This window comes from Silurus meridionalis, chromosome 2, assembly GCF_014805685.1.
Source record: "Silurus meridionalis isolate SWU-2019-XX chromosome 2, ASM1480568v1, whole genome shotgun sequence".
Classification (NCBI taxonomy): Eukaryota; Metazoa; Chordata; class Actinopteri; order Siluriformes; family Siluridae; genus Silurus; species Silurus meridionalis.
In genome coordinates this window covers 33,863,646-33,885,167 of record NC_060885.1, presented here as the reverse complement: position 1 = coordinate 33,885,167, position 21,522 = coordinate 33,863,646, and the positions used below count along the sequence as shown (strand labels likewise).

The window sequence follows — 21,522 nt, the reverse complement described above, 5'->3', positions numbered from 1 at the left end:
AAATTAATGATATATTCTAGATGCCTGTATCTTCACAAATAAAGAAAATGTGTGTATTTTTTAAGCGGAAATTGTCAAAACAATGTTGTATTGTATTTTATATTGATATACAATATAAATGTTGATTTACACAAATTGGTTCAGCTTGCATTATTGTAGTAATTGTTAGTTGCAGTCTTTACTATTTGTTTATGAGGTTTATTAGTACAAATGTTCTTAACTGCAATTATATTTTTGCTGATTAATAAATTTTATGGCAGCCAAAAGACATGGATGATACAGCAAAGGTCACTAAGTCACTTTGGAAGTGTCGGGTCTCATCAGGCTTCCAGATTTTTTATAGAGATCTTCTTTTTGTGCACAAAGATCATTTCCAAATGTAGGCAGTTATTTTTTGGTTGATTTTACAACACAGCTCTAATCAGGGAACGGGTTTTCTCTTTAGCATAGAGGTGAAGAGTATATATATATATATATATATATATATATATATATATATATATATATATATATATATATATATAATTTTTATTATTATAACTTTTTTTTTTATAGATAAATAAATAATATGCTATTTTGTATAAGAATTACACAATTGACCAAAAAACCACACTGGAGTGAAAAGTAATGGTGATTGCACAGGCAATTCAATTTCCTGTCCTGTTCCCATTTAATTGAATGTTCTCTTGGGTCCTGTTTAGTTCTATTAAATCCACATTTGCATAAATGCTGTTGTATTGTCTGCTCCACATTACTGGAAAGAGTGAACAAGTGCAATAAATAGAATATATTTCGTGTTGACATCAGCGTTCGAGTGCCATTAGATCTGCACTGTATTCTGAGGACGTAGTGTAGAGTTCTGGTATATTAGCACTATTCTTTAGCTTTATGACAGTCCTAGTCTCAGTTTTAGCTATAATAATGGTAATTGCATTTCAGAGGCACTGATTGCATTCATTGATGGATTTATTTAATCTTGAATCATGAATTAAACATTTGGTGTGAACAGTGCAGAACAGATTAAACTGATATAATGCCTGGATCATTTTGAGGACTGTATCATTTTAACAGTTTCAGAAAATGTACCAGATTTTAAATGTGGGTATATTCAAGACCTGAGAATGAATTTGCTTCTTTGGCAAAATGAGAAAAAACACAGATATCCTTTATAGCGAAGACTAAGATATCAATCTAAATTGACATATTATCCAATACAATATGAACAAAAACCAGGAAGTGGAAGGGACATGTGCAGAGCTTCTTGATTACCCTATGCTTACTTAATTAATTTATTAATTAACCAATTAATTGATTAATACATTTATTTCAGTCTCTGATGCAGTTATCTTCTCTTCTTTAGTGCTTTTTTTTATTGTGCTACAGAGTTCCAGTAGTTTATGCGATGTACTTGACAATCAGAGCGACTGGGATCTCTGCGCATTCGTCCCCTCATCAGAGAGATTTGATTCCTGATTGTCCCAAGAGTCCATGAAAGTCCATGAAAGCATAATTGGTCCTGTCTCCTGATAGGCCCAGTGGCATTATCTCTACTTGTTAATCAGAACAGGCCAAATGAAAGCTCATTCAATATATATATATGAAAAGTCCACTCCAAAACCTTTTTTTGATTTTGTGATGAAGATTAATAATGTCAGATTTTCTTTTCACCCTCAGGTCTTGATCAGGATAGGGAATTTCCAAACCATCGGATGTACGAGGGAACGCCGTAAATCACAGCGATCACCAACAAAATGCAAAAATGGAGCATAGTGTCATCACTCACAGCAGGATCCCTCCAAGACTTACGGTATAAAAGGACAAAAAATTCCCAGGGAGGCTGCCAAGAGACTTACAGCAGCGTCAAAGTGACTGCAGGAACGTCTGATAAATACAGATTACTCTCCACAACAATTTCTCACATTCTTTTTATGTCTCGCCTATGGGGTACGGTGGCTGGATGGAAGCCATTACCAAGCTTCTAAGCTTCCTAGTTTAACTAAATCACGTCTAAACCATGTGTGATGTCTTCTAAGACCAATTTTAAAATATGTAGTAATTATTATTACAAAAAGTAGCACTAAAAAAACACCATACCTACACTATGGTGAAGCATGATGGTGGTAGCACCGTGTTTTTAGGGCAACTTTTCCTCAACCAGAACCGGTGTATTTTAGCGTAAAAAGATGCACATACCAATAATCAACAACACAATGACTTGTGTTTTTACAAGAATGACTGGGAAAATTTTGCAGAATCAAAATGTTCCAAATTGAAGGTATCTAATAAAACATTTACAATTAGCAGGAGCTCTGATGAATATTCTAAACAGATTATCAGTAACACATTGTAGGGTAAAAACAGTACACGTTGTGAAACTATTAATTTTATTATATTACAGTAGAGTATTGATGCGGCAGCACTTTAAAAAAATCAAATAAATTGTACATTATTGTGCTGATAAATGCTGCATCATCACAATTTCTCTATTGTACGGGGATATTTTTTTACATTGCATTCAATTTTTTTAAACAATGTCCATGTATTATTCCTGATATACGCGTTTTTTTTAAAGAATATTAATTATCACTAAAACCCAATTTCAGTGTATATTCACAAGCTGTGTTCATTACTGCAGTCCTTCATCCCTGCTGTAAAAACCTAACATTTTCTCCACAGCTGCCATTTATGTAGAAATCTAATTATTACACTTTGGAAAACTACTACTTTGTACTGTGTGGCATGGAGTTATAAGGTCTTATAGTATAGTAGTGGACGTGGGTGTCGTTAGAGATTGCTAATTATAGAGGAACTGCCTACTCGCTCTGCTGAAAAAAAACAAAAAAAAAACAAGCCGTAATTACAGAAATCTGTGAGAACATGCAAAGACTTGTAATTATCAGATGAATCCAAATGATCAGACTGAACGTCTATACCAGTAAAACTGATTTGGACTTTGCAAACTTGTTTCCCTTATAAGCAATTCGGAACTGTGATCGAAACTGTGAGTGCCGAATTAAAAAACCTTAATATAAGATTACGGCTTCGCGATTTTCTCACACTATCTAGAAAATGAAAGATAAATACCGTGCCTGAAAAATGTGGAGTCTTTTATGGTTTTTGAGACACGTGTATGTTCCTTTTGTTTCTCTTACAACAAACTCTGTAATGTTACAGTATGAAGAATTGCTTTTAAACCAAACAAATCTATAAATATCCTGATGTTCCAATATAATTGCATTAAAAAATCCTCCCTTAGCATGAAGAACAGCTTTACACGATATCAGCATCCGGAAAGTTCAATAACGCTCAAATGTCTGATAAAACTTCTAAAAAAAGCCATAATCCTGAAAGTCTTGGTAAATAAGTGGGCTGCTATGAGAGTGGTGATGTGTAGCTGTGGGTTCAAGACATGTCTTTGTGTTAAATCCATCAGCAGGTGGTGTATGATCAAAGCTAAACCCTAGCTTAGTGGGTTAAGGCTAGTACCTTTGTGAAGGTGTCAGTCCTGGAAAAAGTGCTGTAAGTAACTATGTCTTTCTTTATAAACTACATATCACCTGTCTGGAGTTCAAACCAGCAACATCTGAAGTGCTTGGTAATGCAATTCACCAATTTATTTCTTCTTTAAAAATATCAAACTATTGAATTTTTATCCAAATTTATCTCACATCATCTCACAAATCATTCTTTTTTCCAACAATCAGTCAATTCTTCTACTTTCCAGTACTCCTTTTCACCATGGTGACCAAAAAAGCACAAAAAGCAGGTAGCGTAATGTAGCTCAGTGGCTCAGCGGGTTAAGATCTAAAATTTTGTAGGGTTGTCAATCATGTTCCATGTCCTCCAAGTTCTTTTTACTTTTTTCTATCAGAAATTCTACTCTCTGTAGTTTAAGGAGTCAAAATGAAAGATAAACAGAAGAGAAGCTGTTGCTCGCAGCCTCAATGGCTAATTTCAAAGTATGTTCATGATCCTGATTTTTAAAAAATGTGTATTAAAAAATTTCAAAGATTATGTGGGCATTTAAAATGTTTGAGTTCTTTTTACTCCTCCTCCTAGAGATTGTCAGCATATCAGCTTCTGAGTAAGTCTCACCAATGTTTTGTTTTGTAACAGGTTAACAAATCTGTACCATGGTAAACAAAAGGGAGTGGCAATAAATCTCAGAACCAATTTTTACACTGCCGGATTTAACATCAATTTTGAACAGGACAAAACTTAAACCTAAACACAGCAACACACACACTAAAGGTTGACTATTCGATTGCTGAGACTATCAGCAAAATCCAGACTGATAGTTTTTCCGGGTTGGAGAGGCTGAGAAGGAAACTTTCATTACAAGAGCGGCCTCTAGAGGCGAATCCCTGACACCAGGTGCAGTTCATTTTCACGTGAAATTGCATGCTGCCCGAAGAACCTATATTATATTTTTTATTTAAAATGTGTTCATTATAGAATTATATTTATTAATAAATACAGTGGAACCCGGTTATCTCGACCTCGGTTATCTCGACAACCCTATTAAGTCGACCTTTTTGAAGTGGAACCGACAAATTCTCGCTTTTTCTAAGCATTTTTTATCGGGTATGTCGATTGCCGAACCCTAATATCTCGAGCACAAGGGGGGAAAAATTTGCCATTTAACGTCGGTTTCTGTCCCTCGTTTTTGGTTTCGGGTTCGGTTTTGGATCTTCCTGGTTTTTTTCCGGCTTCGCGCCGTGCCGCCGGTCGCGGTATTTTTGAATTTCCCTATTTTTCCATTCACAAACTCTCTCTCTCTCTCTCTCTCTCTCTCTCTCTCTCTCTCCCCCTCGGCATCGCGGATGTAAGTTTTTTCGGACACTTTGCTTTGTGTGTTTGTGCGGATTACTTCAGCCTGATGGTCATAAGTTTTCAGAAACTTAGTTACTGTTTATTTTTCTTTTTTTTTCACATGTGGACTAAATGTGAGACGGCACTGTGCAGCCGCTGTTTTTTTTTTTTGAGTGATCTGTGTGTTTATAATGTTGGAGAATATAATAAAGGTTTGTATGGAGAATGGACGGTGGTTTGTATTGTATACTGGTAAATCTCTGCTGTTAGTAGCTGCACTTATGCCTTTTGTTGTTAACAAACGTATGTAAATTTTTATAGCATGACTTCATCAAACAAATCGCAGCAACGCTGTTGTGTAAAAAAAAACCTTCAAAAACACGTGCATGCACATTCTCATTTATTAACGCACATCATGTACATAAAGGAATTTCAAGCACGTTAATATACTGCCGCCATTTTGTTTTCGTTTATCTCGATCATTGGTTACCTCGATGCTTTTTGGCGACCCTCTAGGACATCGACATAACCGGGTTCCACTGTATATTCATATTTACTTATTTCAGTACTGTTTTTTATCCAGTATCCATTTTCAAAACGGTCAATTAATTGTTTATCGGAAAGTACGATCAAACTTAGATATCGGTAAAATTCACCAGTCAGCCCGACCTCTAACACACACACACACACACACACACACACACACACCTTTTTCAACCTACATTCAGGAGTTATTTTTTATTTCTTAGAGCTCAAGATCATGTAAAGGAGAAAACCTCTAAATGTGGGTTCAAACCACAAACACACACCTGAAGAAACACATCTGCACTTTACAAGCTACTTTTCAGTTGATTATAGTCTAGAGGCAATGCTCAAACTGTAATCATCACACACTTCATACACACACCTAACCAACTCTAACATCACAAAAAATATAGAACAATAAAGCACTATAAAGAACAAATTTGGGGGTCAGGCAACCAGACCCATTGAGCAGCACATTCAGAGTTGCATTACAGATGTTTAATATTGATAGATTTCAGAATGATATGAAATCTATAATCAGAACAATCCAAACGCACCTGACTGTTGATGTTATAGCAGTGCAATCTGATCAAACTGAGCAATAAACCTAAAGCTGTTGTAAAACAATAGACAGTACACAAAGTACACAAAGTATAGGGATGGTCTGGAGGCCTGGCTGCCAGTGTGGGCTGCTTTCTAAAGACCCTGCAGCTGCCAAGATCTTGTTTAATAGCAACCTTCTGGAATTAAAGCAAACAAATTTCCAGTAAAAAGTTATAGTCTAAGTGTTGTTTCTATACGGCAAAGAATTAATTTGATTGTAGGACATATTACAGAGTCAGGGAGATAAAAACGAAAATATAAAATGGAAAAATTTCAGCAATGCACATTATATGGGCAAAACTATTGGGTCACCTGACTGTTCCCGGTTCTTCCTAAACTGTTCTCATGAAGTTGGAGGCACGCAATTGTACAGGACATCACTGAATACATTTTCTCTTCACCTGAACTATGAGACCCAAACTTGCCCATGTGCACAAAGCCAGCTCCATGAAGATCTGCTTTACATGGGTTGGATTTGGTGGAAGATCTCCTGCTATAGAGCTCCAACCTTCACATCACCTACATCAGTACCTGACATTACTAACACCCTTGTTGCTGAATGTACAGGCCAAAATCTACTGGAACATCTTCCCAGGATAGTGGAGATTATTATAACAGTAAATGGGGACTAAATTTGGAATCAGATGTTCAAAAAGCACAAAAAGAATGTCAGGTGACCACAAACCTTTGTCCACAAATTCGTTTTAAAAAGGAACATTAAGAGAAACACATCCATGTAAAGTCACATGGCTTTGTGTGGTGTTTTTAACGACTACAGGAAGCTCTGTGCTGAAAGTGATAAGTGCCTCATCAGTGAATTTAGTTTGCCAAGCATAAAATCAGTTTATCTCTGCCAGCATCTCTGCCCACTTTTGGGAAAGGTCAATAAAACACAGCAGCAACAACCAAGTGCAAACTTAAGTCGTTTATACTCAAGGGCTTTTTAGCCACAGGGTATATTTCAGCAGGACGGGTCTGACCTTCCCCGAGCGTCTCTAAGCCAATAATATCGGCATAGCAGTAACGGTTTTCCCTTCATTTGTCACCCGTTTGTAGTGTATACACTGTACTGTACAACACAATCAGGTTCGTTTTAATAACGCAACAAGAATCACTACAGGTTCACCAATTATTTGTTGAGCTCGAATGTAAATTTAATAAAGATTTTAAAACATTTAGGTAACAGAAGAGTTAAAAAAGCACTGACATTCTGACAAAAATAATATATTTCTCATTATTCAAAAATACTGATATAGAACTCTGTATTTCCTGGCAATATAACTGACCACAACTAAGCAAAATGTGTAATAGATATGAACTGATCAGAAATCTCACATATACAATATATGTATATCTTTGATGCTTATGTATATCTTTGATGCTTAGTTAAAATATTGATACATTCGCAGCATCAAATAAAAGTATCACAAATCTTTAAAATCCAATTGGAACAAGAATTTGACCGATAGTGAATTTTACGAATTCAGATAGCTCGCCAATAACCGAATAATCAACCGATAGCTTTTTAAAATGAATACCGGATAAAAACAAACAAACATGAACTTTGATACAAAAAAAACAAAAAAACCAGTTTGAATAAATGATATATAGCGCTCTCCGTGCAGCACGCCGTCTCGCATGTAAAAACATTCAGCATGTGTCATCAGTGATTCACCACTAGAGGCCGCTCTTGTACTGACAGCTGACCGGAAGCCGGAAAAACTATCAGTATGAATTTTTGGCAATAGCTAATAGTTCCGTCAAAACTGATTAATCATTCGACCTCTAATATATGCTACTTGAAAATGGTAAAAGTATTCACTCCACCTGATTTAATATTAGCCTGATGATGGTGTGTGAATGAACGACAACTCTCATTTTAACTCCAAATTCATTGAAGAAAAGAAACATCATTTAGAAAGCACTTAAGTATGTAATCGGCCTTCCGCTGACCAAATGAGTGCGGAATAAAAAGACACGAAGCACTGAATAATACTACAGTCAGCTATCCTTTCTTGATTGCACACATTACAGTTCTGCTAATAAATTCTGACACTCAAAGTGCCAAAAAAAAAAAAAATATATATATATATATATATATATATATATAAAACCATCAGTGACATTGATTTATGTGAATGCAGAATTGGCTGGCAGGTGAAACCTGAGTGTAATGAAAGGTAAGAACAAAATGATTTTGTCAAGTCAAAGCTCTTCACTATGTGTTTATGCACATAGGCAGAAAATTCTCCATCTTACTAAACTGGAATTAGTTATTTTTTATAAGACTTCACTCAAACTTTACTCATTTATTATTAATTTTCTTCACCACTTACTTTTCCATGAACTGCTCCTCCTCTACATATTCAATGAACAAAATTTGAAAATGCATACATGTTGGACGATCATAGATGGACGACCATAGATGGTTTGGACATGTGCAGAGGAGGGACATGGGGTATATCAGTAGGAGAATGCTGAGGATGAAGCCACCAAGAAGGAGGAAATGAGGAAGACCAAGGAGGAGGTTTATGGATGTGGTAAGGGAAGACATGCAATAAAGTTCATTCAAATCTATATTTATATTTATATATAAATATTTATTTATTTATTTATTTATTTTCCCACTGATATACGGAGTCTTCCTGAATTTTCCTCTCGCTGCTTCGGATTCTTTAAAACCTTCATTTGCGCTCTAATATAGTGAGATGCTCAGGCTTTTTTCTTTTTGTTGAGAAGTGGTTAAATGAGCAGGTTCTATTGCCGCTTTCTATTTTGTGCTGTATCGTGGGTATATTTAGATTTGCACCCAGACTATATTGAGAGGAAGATTTTCAGATTGCACCCATAGAAGGGCAGATCAGCCTCTGCTCTCATCTATTTGTATTAGTTTATAAATAAATCCTTCCAAAAATACAATCAAATGGAAATACTTCTTTATTTGACATAAGAAAGATCTGTATTGATTGCATGCAAATGAAAAAATGTTTGTAAAAGTTTCTGCAAGTGCAATAAACAGTTACAAACCACATACCAAATGTTGAAACTAAGGCATTAAACTAAGTAATATATGTCCAATTTGATTTTGATGCCAGAAATATGTTTTTTAAAATAGGTGAGATGAGTGGAAAAATAACTCCTAATGGAACATCTCACTAGGTTCACTATGCAGCAGGTCAGAACCAGGACTGGTTGTAAAAAAGTGAATCCTGGAGAGTTCAACAAATTAAAAAACGAATATTTCTTAATATCAATTTTCAAAAGATCTGCGATTTGGAGTTTCATCATTTTGTTCTTCATCCCAACTTCTCCCGTTCAGGTGCAGGTTCCACCAGTGGTCATGTCCCTTGGACCTGCTGCTCCAGTTAGCGATGAAGATGGCCCATGAAAGGTGGGGATTTGAGGCATGGAAGCGCGAGATGTGACAAGCAAAGGCGTGTTGTGTTGTTTTGTAGGAAGTGTATATTATCATATATAGTCTTTCTTCACTACTTCTCTTCTTTGTATTTTAACATTTGGAAAGAAAAAGAGTAAAAAAAACGACTGCTTGGTCTTGTTTATGTCCTTCCCTCCAAATTCTATCAAACATCCTTCACATTTTACTCCTCTTTGCCCTTGGACTTAAAAGTGGATGTGAACAATCATCTACGGTACTTAGGAGCTTTAAAAGTTTTCAAAGACTCCATAAACAAAGAACAGAAGAGCTGAACATTAATGCAGAATGTGATGATGTTCAGGACCTTGGGCGTCACTGCGTCAAAAAACCGACATGATTTATACTAGAAAATCACTGTGGGAGTTCGTTTAAGAAGGACTGGCGTGAAAAGGTGAACTTTTCTGTTGTCTGATGAATCCTTTTAGAAATCACAGATGTCCGGACGTCCAGCTTGTTATCAGCGTGCAGTTCAAAAGCCGGCATTCATGATGGCATGGAGGTGCATCAGTGAACATGGTACGGGTCATTTGCACATGTGAAGGCACCATTACTGCACAACACTATACAGGTTTTAGAGCGACATATGCTGGCATCCAGACGACATCTATTTCATAGAAGGTCTTACACTTCAGCTAGACAAAGCGAAACCACATTCTGCTCGTATTTCATCAATATGGCTTTGTAGTGAAGGAGGCCAGGTGCTAAACTCCAGACCAGACACCCACTGAAAATATTGGAGATGAAAATTACAACAAAGAAGGATTCGAGCAGCTAAAATTTCAGAAGACGTTTCACCTTAAAAATTACACCAAACGTTCTCCTCAGTTCCCGAACGTTGTTGTTAAAAGATGAAGTGATGCAACACTGTGGTAAACATGCTCACGTAACAATTTCTTTCTAAACATGTTGATGGCATCAGATTTAAATGAGCATATATTTTTCACAAAACAATCACCTGTCCTAGCTTCAGCGTTTGATACCTTGTACGGCTTCCACTTAAATACAGGGTTTTACAATTGCGATTCTTTCAAGAAATGTCCATTATGAACTATTTTTTCTCACTCATCCCCTGATTTAATACCAACAACTGAACACACACTTTATCGCTTATAGGCTGATTCTCAGGCTGTAATTCTTCCGTCTTGCTGTTTAATCTCCACATTAATCCTGACAGCGACTCGTTCTGTAGATAATCAGCGTTAAATGGAGTACAAATTGCAGCATGTGAACTTAACGATGGAAGTGCCTGTAAAAGTGGAGCGAAATAAAGTTTGACCCAAAGCTGCCCTGTGACACCAACAAGCTGTACACTAACACTGAGCTTCACATCTACAAAAAAACCTTTTAGCAAATCTAGCATCCATGGACTACAATTATGATTCAACTGTTATAGAAACCATTAATGTTATAGAGAAGCTCAGTATAACAGAGCGCTGCACCACAGACAGGAATCTCATACAGGGAGAATGAATGTTATTACTGATAAACACAATTCAACATGTCTCCTTTCACTGTAGCCACAACTGCATCCACCTAAAAGCATCAACATTCACCTCATAACATGACCCCGGGGTTTCCTGCATTTTTGTGCCTTGTTTCTGTGCATTACGGTTTTCCTGGGGATTTAAAATGTGTGTTTTTGTGCAAATTCTACAAAAAAGATAAAGTATAAATGGTTCATGAAGAAGCTTAACAACTGTTTTGAACTGTTTTGGCGTCTTGTTGATGTTCTTGTTAAGTGCGCTGAAATCGAGTGTCTTCTCCTCTGTCAGTTATTGTGGAATGAAAAACACAGCTATTGAATCCAAACATTTGAATTTGTGCAGTTTGCTACAGATGAGGTTTCTGAGCTCTGACTAGAGCGCTCTCTGTCCATCCAATCAAACGCTGATGTTATTGGACGCCTTCTAGAGGGCCTGTGTGACTACAACTCGTAATCTGATTGGCTAAAGCAACATCTTACAATCAACATGAACTGTAAGCTCCAAGCGTCCGCAGTGTTCATACTTCAACGCCGATATTTTTGACCCCGGCAACACGTGATGTGACGGCTCAAATTTGATTAAATAGAAATAGAACATATACAGACACAACTAGAAGAAGCACAAACGTAAGAAATTATATTATTTCTGCGCACTGTTATTCTTTCCTTCTCTTTGTCCAGCCTTTTGCCTGCGGTATATGCTGATTGTCTGGAAAACGTTTAATGATTTGATTTGTTTTTTCACATCCTTCTCCTGAGACATACACTGTTTCTTGAACTTTCCTACTTTTGTACTTTGTACTGTGAATCTTTTATCTGGACAACAAACTGTTTCCTGTCACCGTCATATCAAAACAGTGTGTTATTAATGAAGACTCTGTATCTAATGTTCTGCTGTTCTTCTGGGGGGTTTTTGCCGTTTTGTAGATCTGAGCTGTTACTATTACTGCCGAACCCTGTTTTGTTGCACTTCACAATAAAGCCCTTCTTTTCTATTATTATTATTATTACGGATTATAAAGTAAAATAAGACGTCACATTTTTTATTTTTCTATCATCAGGTTTGCAGACATGAAGTGAAGTGTTCACACAGACAGCGACTGAACTCGAGTCTTGTTCACTATCATTCTGTCTATTTCTTTTCCTCTGCCCTTTTATCATTCGTGCATTTGTCTCGGTATTACACCGATTTATCTTTGAATCTCTGCCTTTTTGGGCAAAACTCTTGTACCCAAGTCTTTTGCATTTGTGACTCTGAACTAAATTATGAAAATTGAATCTGTAAGTGTCTGAGAAGGCAGCAAATACATCTACTGTAAGTCAAGTCTGCCTGCTGGTCATCTCTGCAATGAAAATGTCAATGTGAAAATGTGTATTTAATCATTTTGTCATTATGAAAATGTCAATGCATGGCACATTTCTCACCAATAATGAAAGGGACTGGATACGGAAGTAGACTGCGTATAGCTACAGCGTTTGGATAATGTATCCATTGTTTCCAGTTCACTTTGTCCTACTTCACCTTTATGTGCCACTTCAATAACTGTCTGTTAGAAATAACAATTTATGACCACTAATAAAGCTAAATGCTTGCTCCTGCACTCGTGTAGTTCTTATTATGAATATGGAGATTAGGCAGGCAGACCGTTGGCACTGCAGCCGAGACGTCGAGCTGCTTCACACCACATCCTGCAGAAAAACCCTCCAGCAAATACGCCCGTGACCTGAGAATAATCAATAATGTTTTTACAGAATTCCCATTGAGCACGACCGAAATACATCTTTTTACAACATTAGAGGATCAATGATATAGAAACAATGGATAATAAATATCTTGATGCCTCATTAAGCAAAATATATGTGTAAATACAGCCAGGCAAAATATCAAAGGTCAGGACTGCCCTGAAGTGATGGACTCAAAAAAAAATCTGCACTTTGGTAACAGGTTTGTTTCTTTTCTGTAATTTGGTTAAACTTAGAAACCTAAAAGGTAAATAAACTCAACTTGTATATAAACTTTGCTTCAATTCAAACCATCGCACAAGTAGTGAAGACAAAGTTTTACTGTAGGTTTAAATAAATAACAAGAAATCTAATTTTTTGGATTCAGCTTTATATCCACAAACAGTTAATTATTTCAGCTAAAACCATCCTACTCAACAAATGTGCCGTCTCTCCTCTTTATCCCTTTATCTGCTCCTGCATTTCTATTTGTCAAGTCACAGATCCATGACCTATTGTCCTTGTCATTATTTCAATGTTGGAACACTTTGCGAGTATAAAGTTAATATCATTAAGAACAAGCTTTAGGATAAACGACAGCTACATTTTTGCTTTTCAAAACATTCCTGTGTTTCGTAAAAAGTTTATTTTTGTATCATTGGATCATAAAGACTGAAAATGTGCCAAATGTCAAAATGTATAGTGAACTTATCCAAGTGAACTTATGAACTACTGAAAGAATTAGACAGCATGGGAGGGTGAATTGGATGGGAATTTGATGGGAATGTGATGGGAATTTGATGGGAATGTGATGGGAATTTGATGGGAATGTGATGGGAATTTGATGGGAGGGCAAAACACTTACAAGCTCAAAACAAAACCTTGTGCCAATCAATTCACAACTGTACATTGTTCAAAAGTTCATCTGAACAAATATTATCTTGGTATTATGTCACTTGGTTTTTCTTCATCCGACACTACATAGACTCTGGTGTAACAATTTTATGATCATAACTGCACTTTATAAAAGTAAAACTGATGTTTGTGCCAATGGATTTTCCTCAGTACATCAGAAAGCAATTAAAGACTTAATCTTTAATAGCCAGATGCTGTGTGATGCTTTTTTGGAAATCCTCCAAAGCACAAACTGTATCTCAGTGGCTTAAAGGCACATAATTATATTTAAAATTAGACAAAAAACAGGAAACAGGAAAAGATTTACCAGTAGAGGTATATCATTTCTTTTTTCCTTTTGTTCATTTACTATTTTTTTCTTTCATCCTCTTTTATTCGTTTGAGAGCAAAGGGGTTTTGGATGTTCCTTTTTAATTTTATTGGTTTACTGGTTGTGTTATGAAAAGTTTTAATAGATTAGATTTGTTATTTTCGTTTAGCACAGGCGGATTTATTTTTTCTTTTCTGTTGTAGCTCATGAGATTCGAGGATCTGTGGTGTGTTCAGCGGTTATATGAGTTACTGTAGCCTTCAACAAGACATTTCAACCTGAACATTTGTATTTTGCATAATTCCATGTCAATTCTACGTATTGTGTGTAAACGTCCAAGAAGGTCATCAGTTTTTCAAATACTTCTCTGGCGCCTACAAATATACGACAGTTAAAGTGGCTTAGTAGCAGGTCCAAGTCACTCAAATTACATTTTTTTATTTTTTTGCTGTAATGTGGCCCAAAGTAAAGTAAAGTATTTTCTTCAATTTAAGTGTCGTAAGTGTCCATATGAATTACCTGTTACTGTATAAAAGAAAGTGCATTAATGCATTCTTGAGCTTTGCCTTGTAGCTTGCAACTACTGTCAAAGCCGCCAGATTTTAAAGATTCAAATGCAAAGCGATGTGCTCAGCATGGCCGTTAAACATATTCGGACAGGATTCTATTAAGCTCCATATAACAAGGACATTAAAGAGTGAAGAATTTGCCCTTGAATGTCAAAACTCTCAACAGTATCATAACACTTACACTTATAAATGTTTTCGACCTACGCTGGTACAGTAACAGTGAAATTGAATGACTGGCGGTTACATTGAAATAAAAGTGAATATCGAAATTTGCAATGAACCACAGAAGCAGCCGAGGTTCGGAGTCCTCATGTGTCGCTCGTATATTCACATCTTACTTTATATTTTGTCAGTTACAAAAAATGCCAGTTTTTTAACACTCCAACAGGTGGCGGCACAAGGCTGCACGCACAGTCACGGGGAGCACCGACCTTTATAAGTAAGTGAAACAAAAGGCATGTGAAAAGAAGCTGAAAAAATAAGAAGAATTTATGAAAAATAGGAATTATTAGTGCTGTTTGTGTAAATCTCAGACTATAAGCCAAGACTTGTTTCATTGTATGTTTGGGTTTTGGAGCTCTTGTGTTCCAATACTTTTTGGCAAATAGTGACCGTTTAATGTTTGGTGCTCTGGGTTTATCTCCATACCATAGATAGAAACAAAACAGTGTAGTAAAAATCCTGTCAAATTTAATAGCACATCACTTATTAGTTAATGAATCAGCACAAAGAATTTCTTTATTTCTTGTCGTTTTTTTTCATACCTGCCTATTGGAGTTTGGTTCTATACTGAAAAAAGACTCCTTAAAAAAATGAATGTATTTAGTAAATAGTGCCTGTGAGCCTTTTATTATGACACAAAAAAAAGTTTAATTGCTTCTAGGTCGAAAGCTAATTTTACTCTTGTATTACTTCTCAGGTTTCAGGCTTCTTTATCAAAAGGTTATTTGTCAGAACTTCATTCTTTCCTCAAGAACTCTCTGTTTCTAAAATGTAACCGAAGCACTTCATTAGATTGGACAGTCAAGAGGATATTAATTCAGCTAAAGATGAAGTGTGTTTTCTCCAAGGGCTTGACTGGGGAAAAGAGGTCAAGTTAAACCAAGATTCATATCTGGCATAAAGTTCTAAACATATGAAGATAAGGAAAAAAAATATTACTGGGTTGCTATAAACGACCACGTTTGGGTTTTCTTGTACTTGCACCAATATATTGATCAAATGCATGTGGAAAACTAACAAATCACATTCATGTGTGTTTATTGAGCCTCCTGTTTCATCACACCAGCATTTCTGAGAAGGTCTTACAGTGCATTTCAGCCACAAGCGCAGACTAAAGTCAGTTTTTGCTACAGATGAAGCCTGGTGTGTATTTGGAGTTTCAGTTCCTCCCAGATGTCTTTAATGGTCTCTTTGCAGATCTTTTGAGTTCCGTCCTATTTTGTTCACAAGGGCATGTTTGGGCTCTGTGTATCCAATTAATCCAATATGTCTAAAAAAACAAAATCAATCCAAATGGTAAAGCTGGGCAGCAGATTCTATCAGAGAAACCTTCATAATTCATTTAAATGCCATGTCTCCTAATAGAGTTCTATTCAACACTCGCTCAGAAAACCATGGCCTTGAATTCAAACCTTCTTTTTTTTGTGTGTGTTAAGATGAATGAAAGTTTTCAGGCCATATCTTTTCCCCACTCTGCATTTTAGCCAATGAAATCGAACGAGCAATTTATTCCAACCAACTCAGCTACTTAAAATTCAGCCCACAAAGAAGAATTTCTCAGGAAGGTCAGACTCAGAAGTTGCAAAAGAGAAACTGGCGCTTCAAGTAAATGTTGTAAAGTAGATAATGCATTTTAAAGGAGAACGTTTGAGAATTCAAAATAAAAAAACATCAAGGAGATGAACCTGATCATCTAGCCTAATCCACAAATATAATAACGTTCAATAGAAAAAGAAGTGAATATACTCGTTTTTAGACACGTGGTGTATTGTTTAATTCAGTTTAAACAATTAAACGATAACTGAAGAACCTTCGTTTGTAGTTTTGGTCGTTTTTTGAGATTTTAGCTAAAAACTGTATAAAAACAGAATAGGATCTGAGCATAAACATTTAGGACACCAAATATTTTCTTAATTATCTACAGAACCTCTGCAGAAATGTCTGCAAAACACAAATTTCTGCAATGTAACAACATAATGCAGAGAAATATTCACAAAGTACAACTATTTAAACATGCCTTTGATCAACAATAAAATATTGAGAAAAGTTCTAATTTAAATAAACACTATAGCGTAAGTCCTTATCAATTACTCAAATAGTATAAACTGTAAATGTCTGCCTCTGTTTACTAAAAATCGCCTCCTTATTGCATCTGCTGATTCCCGCCACTGTAGTGAGAATCAAGCGACTGATCAGCTTCACACACTGAGCTGATGGAAGTGGAAAATGATGAACTGAGTCAAGACTTTTCCCTGCCTGTCTGCTCCTTAGCACTTGGCAGATCTCCGTCTGTCCTCCGAGTGCAACCGGTCTGTCAAACACTATTCCTCAAACTCCTGGCACAGGATCAGGATTCCACAAAAGACAATTCCTGGTGTGTTTTATCGGAGTGCATTCAAAATTTCTTGACGTGAAAAACAAAAGTGGACGAGTACGCAGAGCAATCGCTGGACGCTCCTGTAAAACTCAAAAGCCACAAAGTGCCTCATGAGCAACACTGTATGCATTTACACTGTATGAACAAACATATTGGAGCACCTGACTTTTCCTGTCATATGAGGTTCTTCTACAAACTCTTGCACCAACTTGGAGGCACTCAATTGTTCAAGCATGAAATTTTCCCTTTACTTGTACTAGGAGACCCAAACCTGTTCCAGCATGACAATGCCCATGTGCACAAAGCCAGCTCCATGAAGATCTGCTTTCCATGGGTGGAAGTAGATTATCTCCTGTTATAGAGCTCTAACCCTATTGATCAGTACTTGACTTTACTTACACCCTGGATCAATCTCCACAAATCTCCACAAGCACACTCCAACATCCATTGAAACATCTTCCCAGAAATGTGGAACTCATTATAACAGCAAAATATGGAATAGGATGTTCAAAACCACACAAATCTGAACGTCAGATGAGCTGAAAACCAGGCGTTTACTGCAAATCCCAACATGAAACCTGTATCTTCAGAAAGACAAACCACTAAAGTGTTTGGGGTTTTTTGTGTACTATTACTCCAGTCCCTTGCTGGTTGAGGTTCTGACGTTAAGAGCCTGTGTATAAATTTTTAAGTACCTCTGTTTCAAGGATTATATTGAACTTGCTTTTGATGCACAATAAACATTGAGAATTGCTCGTTCAATCGTACATTACTGCTTTGCTGCTGTCTACACATAAATCTCACAGTTAACCCTATTCGCTTAGTGAATACAGTAAGTTTTAATATTTCTTTTACTTCTTACCTGGTCAAGAAATCCACAAAGACTGAACTTATTCAAGCGAAACTACTTCAAATTAGATCAAATCCTCTGTCAAATCTCATCTACCTGCAGGAAAATATATTTTTTTATTAAAATACTATTTAAAGACTTGAATTTGGATGCAGTTTAATTTCACAGATTCGATGTTGACTACTTGTGTGAATGAATGCGAGAGGAAAAAACATCTAGGGCTAAAAAGCATTTATCAGTTCATCCATATTATATATTATAACCTATTGTTTGTTTGCAGTTCATGGATTAGAATCTCGATATATCGGTATTTATCAAGTATTTCTCAGGCATCAAAATCCAGCTGTTCTTATCAAGTCAAAAAAAAACAACAAAAAAAAAAAGATGATCACATCTCTTCTTTATAGGTTTGACTCTTAACACAATACGTTCTCTTTTTTTTTGGCTAAATAAACATGACACTGAAGAGGGCAGTGGCCCGGTAGCGCTGTATTAATGGTCCAGTGAATTGACTGAAACCAATTATTTGGTTGTCTCACCATGTCATAAGTGATTTGCATGAAAATGATGAATTAATTAAATTTGTCATGTGTTGCTTTACTCAGAAGCGAAGGTCCGAATTCCCCTCCATTACTCATATTACTGCTATAATAAAGAAACAGCTTCTAAACTAATCTAAGTGTCAGATACTTCATATCTTCCGATTCAACATAGGGTTTGATCCTGTATGTATGTGAAACTGGGGAGGGGACAAAAACAAAAACTGGAGGAGTGGATTAAATGGAGAGGGATTTGAGATTAGTTTTTATCGGTAATTTGCGGTAAAACTTGAAGAAAACGTGAAGTTGCACAAATGAGTGAATATCTAATGAGCTCTTGGTATCTATGGAGGGTTTGTTTTATATATCACAGGTTGTGTTTGAAGTATCAGTGGTACCCAGTGGAATCCATCAAAGAAAATTAAGATATTCTCATTTCCATTAACTCCATGCTGACTAGGTTCTGAATCTGAGAAGAACAATAAATTATGAAATGTTGATGAATTCAGGACTTATGCTACTAATTGCCACCTCTCATATCCTCCCAAATGATAAGCTCTCCAGATTTCTCCTCCACCCCCAAATCCTGCATGGTAGGTGTTACAGCTACACTAAATTGCCCCCTGTGTCTTCTGATGGCCTGCGATCTGATTCAGGGTGAATTCCTGCCTCGTGCACAGGCTTCCACTGATATTATAATAAAGCAGCTGATCATAATACAGCCGCCGCCGGTGAAGATGAATGAACGAATCACTCCTGTATTAGATGCACGCAAAGCGGATAATGCTTTTACAGCCAGTCACCAGGGGAAAAAATAATAATGGTGCAAGACTTCAATGAAGACACATGGAAGTCCTGTTTCTGTAATCCATCTAAATATCTTCAAAACGTTAGATTCCCCATCTGGACATATTTTGCACCTGTTTCTATTTTCCCAGGACATTCTTTCATTCCAGATCTCTCAGAAAACAGATCACTGGTCTATTATAGATTGTTTTATGCTTCAACTAAATTGATGGCGATGTTAAAGGTGAAGATAAGCAGAAGAGGAGCACGGTGACTGGAGATCAAACACAGGTGTACATGCAACCATGTAGATGCTCGTACATCACTGTACTTGTTGATCGTGAATGGACTGGTTTGAGTATTTCAGAAACTGGGATTGTCCACACAGGACAGTCTCTAGAGTTTACACAGAGTGGTGCAAAAAACAAAAAACAGTGTGAGTGGCATTTTTTTTTTTACAGTTTGAACTGTAACGATTTCAGCGAGTCTGTTAATGATCTGGAAAACAGAAGTGGAACCCTGTTGTGGTCTTCTAATGGTGTAACCCATCCACCTGAAGGTTTGATGTTTAGCTACAGAGTGATTATTTGAGAAGGGCTATACTCCTCCAGTATGATTGTTCTTCTCAGATCTCTCTCATCAACCATGTGTTTCAACCTACAGATCTTTTATATGTTCTTCAAGGACTCTGGATGCTGTTGCGTGTAAAATTTTCAGGAGATCACCGGTTTCTAAAATACTCAAAAGAAGCCAACGAGCATGCTGCAGGTCACAGAGTCCACCTTCTAAATAAAAAGATGTTTGATGGGGGACATTACGTGAAGCTCTGCATCTGCCTATTTTTTGCAGGTAGTTTGAGGGTCTTAAGAAGCAAAATGCAGAATTTGTCTAATACGTTGCTGTTCTTCTCCTCCCTCCTGGTTGGTGGATGTGATTTATGAATGTCCTCCTGCCTCTGTCCACCAACAGCACCACATTGACACGCTCGCGCCGACCTCGTTACCTCGCTTATTTGTATAAACGACTCTCTCCATATTACAAAATTCAGGCGAATTGTCGAATATTCTTCGTTTTATACACACACACACACATCTTTTTCACATTGCACGACCTGCTAAGAGACTGTAACACACTACTCACACGAAAACTCCGAAGAGCAGCACTCGGATTCCGATCTCCAGCGCCAGCTCGCGCATGCTTTTCCTTCGGTCTGGAGGAGACATCTTCATGATTTTTCTTCCTTCCTTCCTCTCTTTCTTTCTGTTCTTCTTTTGTCTCGTCTCTTCCCTTTCAACAAACGCAAACGTGATCCAAAAATTGCCCGAAACTCGTCTGCGTTCCGCTTCGTCCGTGAGCAGCGCAGTGGAAGTGATGGAGATGCGCGTCTGGATGCAGCGCGTGCAGAAAATCGAATGCGTGTTTATGATATGATCATAAGAGTTGATCCTCTGGTGCTCGTTTGGTTTCCGGCTTTAATCCGTCATGTGTTCCAGTGACGCTGCTCCTGAACTAACTGCATTTCAGGGCATGAAGTGATGAAATGAAGCAGAAGGACAAATCCAGGTGGTGCAGCATGGCACTGAAGTGGCTCGAGTTTGGAGTGAAACGCTGTCGCGCGCTCGAGCTCGTGCTCCTGATCCTCCCTCACACTGGCACGCGGAAAACGAAATGAATCACAGGATGCTTTGTTTGTTTGTTTGTTAGCTGTTTGTTGTCTCGGGCTCGAGCAGCAACAGGAGTCTTTATTATTATGTCTCACTTTTCCTTTTATAGGCCCGGGCGCGTGCCGCCGAGTGCATGATGACGCAAAGAGAAAAAAAAATGCAAGAGCAGGAAAGGAAAACCACACACACACACACACACAAACACACATATATATATATATATATATATATATATATATATATATATATATATATATATATATATATATAGATAGATAGATAGATAGAAAGATAGAAAGAATGCTAAAGGAGGTGTGTCCAAACTATATATATATATATATATATATATATATATATATATGGGATATATTAGGCATTTGTTCTCAAAGTTGATATGTTAGAAGCAGGAAAAATGGGCGAGGGTAAGGATTTGTGCGAGTTTGACAAATTGGGACGTCTAGACGTCTGGGTCAGAGCGTCTCCAAAACTGCAGCTCTTGTGGGATGTTCCTGGTCTGCAGTGGTCAGTATCTATCAAAAGTGCTCCAAGGAAGGAACAGTGGTGAACCAGCGACATGATTGAACAGTGGTGAACGATAGATAGATAGATAGATAGATAGATAGATAGATAGATAGATAGATAGATAGATAGATAGATAGATAGATAGACAGACAGACAGACAGACAGACAGACAGATAGATAGATAGAT

The 21,522-nt window shown here is 36.9% G+C and overlaps 1 protein-coding gene across 2 annotated transcripts in view; it reads right to left on the bottom strand.

Annotated features, from left to right (window-relative positions):
* plpp4 (phospholipid phosphatase 4) overlaps positions 1-20,937 on the bottom strand; it is a 69,854-nt gene extending 48,917 nt beyond the window's left edge. For both annotated transcript variants that reach the window (XM_046863326.1, XM_046863318.1), the window contains exon 1: positions 20,290-20,937. In XM_046863326.1, coding sequence (XP_046719282.1) covers positions 20,290-20,378 — 89 coding nt within the window. In that variant the 5' untranslated portion in view covers positions 20,379-20,937. The remainder of the gene's footprint in view (positions 1-20,289) is intronic.
* Positions 20,938-21,522: the final 585 nt, after the last annotated feature.